This window comes from Etheostoma spectabile, chromosome 22 (assembly GCF_008692095.1).
Source record: "Etheostoma spectabile isolate EspeVRDwgs_2016 chromosome 22, UIUC_Espe_1.0, whole genome shotgun sequence".
Classification (NCBI taxonomy): Eukaryota; Metazoa; Chordata; class Actinopteri; order Perciformes; family Percidae; genus Etheostoma; species Etheostoma spectabile.
The window spans coordinates 7,058,725-7,067,437 of NC_045754.1; the positions used below are offsets into that span (position 1 = coordinate 7,058,725).

The 8,713-nt window shown below is 38.0% G+C and overlaps 1 protein-coding gene across 1 annotated transcript in view; it reads left to right on the forward strand.

The window, feature by feature from the left end:
* tmtopsb (teleost multiple tissue opsin b) overlaps positions 1–8,713 on the forward strand; it is a 23,034-nt gene that overhangs the window by 12,183 nt on the left and 2,138 nt on the right. The window contains exon 3 of the mRNA XM_032503443.1: positions 4,546–4,779. Coding sequence (XP_032359334.1) covers positions 4,546–4,779 — 234 coding nt within the window. The remainder of the gene's footprint in view (positions 1–4,545; positions 4,780–8,713) is intronic.

Below are 8,713 nucleotides of genomic sequence, written 5' to 3' on the forward strand. Positions count from 1 at the left end.
ATCTGGAATCTTGCTCCTTATGAGGTCATAGGGGGCAAGGTTACCTCCCCTTTCTCTGCTTTGCTCACCCATTGAATTTGGCCCACCCAGGAGAGAGAGAGACATCATGGCTTTCAAACGAGCAAAGTGCCAGAGTTTTGAAATTAATTTGGTCAATTTCCCTCACTGTGGATGGGATGTTCTCCATTCCAGCCTGAATTTTGACCTTTAGACTCATAAGATGGGCATTTCCTCCTTTGGTGCAGTTTTCAGAGTGGCAGATGAATTCACATCTGCTGGAAGTCGCCATTAAGCACCTTAAGATTTAGGGAGTTAGACACAGAGAGAGAAAGTGGCTCTTCAGACTTCAGCCTGAATAATGTCTTCTGAATTAATCAAACTGGGAAAATGAGATAAACAGAGCCATATGTAGTGAGAAGCACAGGTGCCAGGTATTGGATGTTGATGGATCCTCGTTGGTGAATTTTTGACTATAATACTTTTGAATCATTTAGTATTTAATAATGTACTAATGATTCATAGATTATAAGTTATTAAGCCATTAACGAAAGAACTTTTGGGTTGGCAGATGTAAAAGAATTTCTTTGGCTTATAATTATCTTTCTGACCTACACACTTCCTTTGTCTTTTTCGCTGCATAGCATCTGGACAACAATCCCAAAAAAAGTATAAGTAACAACAAACCCATAGCAAAGTCTTCAGCTCCCTACAGCACTATGGAACATTTTACCATCTTTCAGTTATTTGTTATGTTTTTTTTACCCTCAACTTTACTGTTTTATTCCATTCTCATCGCCTCCATCAGAACTGTTTCCAGGCAGCTGTTAGAAAACAAAAGCTACCTGCCTTGCCAGATATTCCCCATAGGAAACCAAAACAAAGCTTAAATGATACTGAATATTGGACTTACATTACAAACACAACTCCAATGAATAGGGAATTGTTTGCTAACTTGTTAGCTAAATCGACTTTATAAAGCATAAACTCTGTTTTTTGTAGGCAGAACTGTTACGCAAAATAAACACAAATCACAGTCAGTGTGCAGTTACTCACATACTAATTGAGTTGAGACAGCTGTTTGTGATGCTGCTGTTTGATAAAGCCCAATTTGTACAGAGTTGTCAGCGAGCCTGAAGGCAGACAGAAAACTGTCTTTATCTCACATCTTAGTTTTGCCTCATCTCGCTTGGAGCTGCATGTAGCACAGTCCACACTGCTGATTTAAATCTTTAAATCCCTCACAGGTTATTAAACTATCAGCCAAATTACCAAACCGATAAGTTATTAAACTTGTTGTAACAGACATGTTGCTATATTCTGAAGACAAGAATCACACAGAATTAACTAAAAACAATCATATTCATATTAATTTTGTTATGACGTGATGATTTTCTAATCTAATGCTGAAGATCTTTGGTGGAGTTGTTTATTTGCCACAATAAAATACAACGTTATGGGGAGACAGACAAAATTCTCAAGGTGATCAAGATTGGCATTATGTGGGGATTGTGTTCCATTTCTGCTGTCTGCATATTATATATAAATGCATAAAAGTGTTTGCCTTTAGCAGCCTTGGTGTAAAGTTACCTGGAGGAAAGATCTGCATAGCATGCATGTTCATCACTTGCAGGGCACACATACAAGTCCTTCCCCGAGTTTTGCAGAATGTGATGAAATCTCTTCCTGTATGTTGAAACCTGAAACAAAGAGAGTTAGATTAAATGAGGCGAGTTTATTCAGTCCTTCAGTTTCTCCTCTCATTTTGAGCTTTATTTGTTTTTATTTGGCATTCATAAGCAATTGGTGTTAATAACAAAATCGTACAACACTTTGTTAGGCACATTATGATGCTGTTGTTGCATCCATCTGCATATTTCTGTCTGTATTATGTGATCTTCTTCTTTTTTTTCATATCACGGATATTACGCTAATAGCTCACATTTGCAAGATAACACCAGCATCAGTACCTTTAAGACTGCGGTAATATAGTTTCCTCTCCTCCATTATTACTTTTCTACTTTGTCTTGTCTAAGAAAAACAGCAAATGAACCACAATTTGTTTCAGAAGTACAAATCCCAAAAATAGATTTTAAACATAAATTTAAATGTTTTGCTATATAGCGTATGTTGATAGAAGCCCCTGGTTAAGAATATGGGAACAATTTTTAAAGGAATTCTTTTTAAAATTAACAGTAAGGTAAAGTACAAGTTTCAGCTTAATTGGTGATCATCAGAAGATCAACGGAGATATCAAGCAAGAATTTGAAATATAAAAGTCCATTTGAGAGATGTGCCGTGGACATTTTCAGCAATTTTGGGACTTCATCTGATTAACATATACACTGCTTTGTATTAAACTTTGCTGGGAATAAATGAGTAGTCATGCATAAGCAAGAAATGCCCATGATATTTGGTGACTGTTTGAGCAGCGAATAGCTGTTTCTCTCAGAGGAGAGCTGGCATCAGTGATGCTGGATATGTCTCTTCGTATTGCTGAGTTTGCCACTGATGCATGAGTCCAAATGATTAAGTTATACACAACTGCATGAACCCCGAACCACAATATGAATCTTAATTAAAATTTTGAAATTATATTTCCCTATTTTATGAATATTTAGGCGTTTCTGTATGCAATTTTCATGTTGGCAGGCGAGGATGTGATTGTTGTGGGTTTAAATGTCATGTAAGCATTTGCACCTCCTGGAAATGAACAATTTCATAGATTCGGTTGTGTTGTTGTTGTTGTTGCGGTGGTATGGGTTCTCTCTGTTGATGTATTGATTGTGTGTGTCTCTGCTCTCACTCAGATGTTTGATTGTCTGTTTCTAGCAGAAGAAGACAGTGGCACCGTATCCCTCACTGGGAGTCTGTGGCATTGATTTTCAAATGAGTTTTTCAGCGGTGTGAGATCTAATGAGAACTATTTTTTAGATGTTTCATAATCCTGGCTGGACTAGTTAGAGTAAAGAACAAGATAACAAGAGAAAACAGCAGGGGGCAGGTTCATGCTTCAAGGCTCTTTTTGGTAGTGTTAATTTACTGCGGTACCTAAAGCCAGCATGATTAAAATAACCAGGCGAGTGGATTCATGCCCCTCTGAATCCCGCAGCAGGGAGACTTCTGCCATTGACATTATTGATAAGCCTTCTCAGCAATGTTTAACCCTTGTGTGTTGTTCAGGTCTGTGGGACCTGTTTTCAATGTTTGCTAAAAGAAACAGTGCTAGTTATTATTTCTTCTAACTTAAACTCATTGGCCTTGGCTCATTTTCTGTGAAGAACATAAAAAATAACTTATTTTCAATGACTGCACACAGTACACCCCCAGATAACACATTCACACAACTGTTACATATGAGGTGTTTGGGTCTACTGGACCTCAGTGTATTTCATTGTAGGTGCTATTAAACTATGTTGTCTATTCTCACACAAAGTTACAAAATTGTTACGTTTCAAGCACTTTCGCCTGTTCCGATTAAATTCTAAGAAATAAGCACCAAAAATTATTTTAAAAAATTGTTTCTATTTTTTTACCTTTTTTTAATAACTGAATTTTCTCTTTTTCTCTCAAAAAACGAAAATTATCACATGATCATAAATGTGATCTTACAAGGGTAAAGAGGTAAAGTTAAAGTAAACATCTATTAAGTATTTTTACGTAAATTGTTATGGCTATATTGATTTAAAAGCCTATTAATGTGGTGGGTCCACCAGACCCAGGATCATTGGCTATGTGACAAAAATATGAACACCACACAAGGGTTAAAAGAGTTGTTTGTTTTACGTACCACCACTTTAAATAGGTGGTGGGTGTAGAGTAACTGATTAAAGACAGCCCAAAATATGACAACACTCCCACGTGAATATGCAGATGAGAATGAAAGGATCCTATACTTTCTTGTAAAAAGTTAGGAGTTTTCTTGTTGGCTCCCTTACAGTCAGAGTATTTGGAGCTGGCTTCTATTGGATGCTAGAGGAGCTGCACTCTCATTCAGTTTAACATTGGTATTTTACTGCAACAAATTGACATTGAAAATGCATTAGCCTATTAGCAAAATAAAGCCCTAAAGCCACTGTGGGGGAAGAATCTGAGATTTAGTGAGTAATATAACACAGATTTTGTGAGTAAAGTTGCGATGTTGTACATTTTATAATTTCTGGTACAAGTCCTATGGGAACAAAATGTAACATTGTTTCATTAGGAAGAGTAATCCAAATGTAAGAATCAAGTCATAAAAAGTTAAGGTTTTTTAAAACAACCTAATCCTCTAAACGGGTGAGGGGTAGTCTCTGATATTACTGTATGTCAAAGTTCTCAAAATCTCATATGCAACTGTTGCATGGGTTGTGTTTTCTGCTGGCGCGTGTTTTTGGCGGGAACAACATCTGGGGAAATTGTTTGTTTAGAGTATTGTTAAATTGGCTCCAGGCACAGAACACACAAGTACAAGTAGAATTGTCCCCGGAGCTATCCGGCTAAATGATTTAGAATTCAAGCTGCTGAAACTGAACCAATACATTTTTTTTTATCCTTTTCCTCTCGCAGGTCCGCAGTGGGAGCTCAGTGGCGACCCGCCGCAGAGACCAGCGAGTGCTGTTGATGGTGGTCACCATGGTGGTGTGCTACCTGGTCTGCTGGCTGCCCTACGGAGTAGCAGCTCTGCTCGCAACCTTCGGCCCTCGTGGCCTTTTGACCCCGGAGGCGAGCATCACACCGTCACTGCTGGCCAAGTTATCCACTGTCATCAACCCTGTTATCTATATATTTATGAACAAACAGGTGAGGCATTACTCTTCTTCTGGGGTTCATTCATCTTACTACCAGTAAGATGTTTTTGCTATGAGGTGGTTCAGATTTATGCATCAACTCTAATCGGCCCAAGTTGGCTTCAGTCAGTGTGTGTTGCTTAATGATCAAAATCAATGATCAACTCAATGTTTTTGACAAATTTAAATTAATTCACTAGTATCATGTTGTCAAAGGCGCCCCCCCACCACCACCACCGTCTGTGTGGTAGTGATACTCTGACATTCAAGCACAGGAAAATATGAGGAAGTAATCTGGTTTATGCCACCTGACGTTCTAATTGACAGCACAGCAAGCTTCAAGGTGCTTTGTGCAACCTTTCATCTTCAATAAAACCATTACCACAGTCATTAGTAGATTAGTTTCCTGCAAACAAATATGAGCATCACAGAGCGGACAGCTCATGCGTGACTCCACGCTGCTTTGGACATTTTGACAAGCTTATCTATGTGTAAACATAAATAAACAAAACAGTAAAACAGTGCACCGAAAATCATAATTTAATGAGGAAAAGTGTACATTGATGAAAGATGGTGGTTGAGTAATGATGAAGGTAAGAAAAAAAACATTATAAAGTGATGAAAGGACAATCAAGAATAAAAGAGAGCAGGTAAAGAGAATGGGAAAGAAAAAAGTGAGGAGCAAATGAATGAAGAGATTAAAGTAGAAGGAACAAAATAAAAATGTGAGGATAGAAGGATTGAAGAAGACAATGTACGCGTGGAGAAGGGATGTGATGGCAAAAAAGATTTATGAAAAAGAAGAAGAAAAAAAAAGGGAAAGTAAGGAGGGGTGATGAGAAGAAAGAAAGATGGAAGAAAGGGAAAAAAGAAAAGGAAGGAAGGAGAAATAAAAGAAAGAAAGAAGGAAGGAAAAATGGATAAAAACAGATAAATGAGAGGAAAGAAAGAAAGAAGAAAAAGAAGAAAAAGGGGTAGAAAGGAAACGAGAAATAAAGTGATAAATAAAGTAAGGACGAAGCAGTGACTAATGTCAAAGACGTAGCGAGAAAAGGAAAAGAAGGGATGGACTATAAGAAAAGAAGAAATGAAAAACAGAAAATCGAATGAATGAAACAAACGCATATGAAGATGAAAGAAAGGGAAAGGTGACGGACGGGACAAGAATAGGAAGACAATCTTTTTAATCTCCAAAAGGTAACGTGGCTTTGATTTTGATTAGCATGTGATGTTAGTTTGAGGGAGCGGTGACCTTTCCTTCTTCTCACTCTCTTTTATCTGTCTTTCTTTATGTATCTGCTTCCACCTCAGCTTGTCTGCTGTTGGACTGCCTATCTCTGTTACTAGAGCTTAGGAGACATTTAACTTTCTTTGATGACAGTCTGCTGTGTCTGGTTGTGAAGATTTTCATTTTTGAATTTGGATGTAGTGTGTGTGTGTGTGTGTGTGTGTGTGTGTGTGTGTGTGTGTGTGTGTGTGTGTGTGTGTGTGTGTGTGTGTGTGTGTGTGTGTGTGTGTGTGCGCTAACTGAACTTTCAGGACCACAGAAAAACCTAACTGCACAGGAGGTTGCACTGTGTGGCACTTTCAGTCTTCAGTTCCTCCCAGCCCATAACTATGGCAACAGTGTGTTGAGGCGAGCTGAAGACTTCAAGTGCTGCACAGATTCATGTCCCGGACCTGAGCTGTCATCATGGGAATTACACCTTTACTGCTGTTAGCCCCTTCTTTTACAAGGTGCCGTTGTTGTTGCTGTTGTCTTTACTGGAATGTATTTTTTATTTCGTAATGGTCATGACAACTTTTTTTAAAAAATTTTGCAGTGATTGAAAGTAACTAATTACATTTACTCAAGTGCTATTCCACTACATTTCAGTGGGACAATTTTAATTTTTTTACTCAGCTACATTCAGTAGTCAATTTGTTGTAATTGCAAATCAGTCTGCTTCTTCAGGAGCCCGTACAGCGCCGTGGAGACATAGATACACAGTTAGGCTGCTGATATTTCAAAGATAACTGTTCCTCGGTCAGATAAAGGATCAAAGACTAAGCATCTAGGCAGACTAGACTAACATATTTAACTAAACAACCTTTCTGCCCCTGCACTCTCTCTGCTACTGTACTAGGGGATGGAGAAGTTGGATGGCAGGTAATAAAGGGATGTCTATTTTGGTCATTTTGCTAACAAGAGGAAAGGCATCGCCCCTTATATCGCCTACTGGCTACATTTATCTGGCTGCTGGAGAACTTTTACAGATTCAGATTTTACAATCAAAACTCAGTCAATTCATGAAAGATGAACATGTGCTATAAGTTAACAGGACATGCATTTCCACCCACACCACCAGTTTTCGGTAACACTTTTAAAACATTTGGCTGTTGTACTTCTTGTGTTCTTTTTACATAAGTAAACGTTCTTCTTCCACCATTGACATAATTACAACAAATCCACAGTCCGTGTTTTTTCTCCTGTTTATAATTTAATGGAATTACTTGAATTGAATTGATCTCTTCATGCTCCTTTGCCTGAAAAAAAGCTAACATTGCATTGAATCTAAAAACATATTGATTTCAGCATTTGAAAATGCAAATATGTACTTCATATAATAAAATCTACAGCGTGGGATACATTATGGCATTTTTTTGCTGCTTCCCACTTTAGACGCCATTTCTTTGTTCCGATACATTTTGTGGTGTTTATTCCAGCCACTCTGATATACTATGATAGAGAAGGTGTTGATATGCCACAAGAGTGCTTTTTTCTGACTAGAAACGGGGAACGTTAAATACACCTTATACCTTTCTCTTCTTTATTCACCTCAAACATCTTTTTCTCCTTCACACCACCCACTCCCTCTTTATACTATACTTGTTTTCTTTAGCCTGGGGTTTCGATTTTAAAAGCAAAGGCTTCCCCCATGCAGAGCTCTTTGGTAGATTAATACACTGGAATTTGAGACTCTAGAAGCTCTAAAACGGAGTCCTAATTTTGAAAACTGCATAATTTCCTTGGGGTAATAAAAATTAATTGGCTCATTTATGATGAATTGTCAGCCAACTGCTGAAGATTCTTAGGTAAAAAGCACCACAAACTAGTCTGAATCCCTGGGTGGAAACATGCTGGGAGGAAACTACTCACTCACATGATGTAATGAGATGTACTGAGGTGTCATGTGTTGTGCAGCACACCCTTTGATCTGCGGCACCCTGGAGAAATGTAGTAGACTTAAAGTATACGTGTGGAAACAGAGAGTATACTAAGTACACTATGTTTATCCAGGGGAGCACGCTGCCTACTCCCAACACGGAGCAGAGAAGAAGGATGTCAGTTAAACTGTACTGCGCGTACATATCATCTACTGATGCTGGGTCTACAATCACTTCTACTACAACTACTACTGTGACTCACTATTAACACTAGTTTTTCTACTTCTACCACTGTCACTAGTTCTACTGCTACCACTACAACCACTACCAACACTGTACTTCAAGTACCTTTCCTGCCATTGCTACCACAAAGTCTGTTACAACTACTTGTACTAGTTACTAGTTTTAGTGTCTACTCACATGTTAATATTTTACCACTAGTACTACAACTGTTACTCTGGCTATCCAACTACTACTTTCTGTACTGCCTATATGTTTCTGTAATACTACTACATACACTGTTACTAGTATCACACAACTAATACCATTACATGATCTTCTAATGCTACCAATATGTTTTCATTGCAGTTACCCCTACTACTACTTTTACAAATACTGTGACGGTATGACTACAGCTGCTACGTGTAGGCCTACTACTTTTAAGATGAGACAGATTTTATTGTCCTCAAGGAAATTTGTCTTTGAAAATACACATGCAGTATCTACTGTTTAGGAAATATAACACAACATAATACATACATACATACACTACCGGTCAAAAGTTTGGGTTCACTTACAAA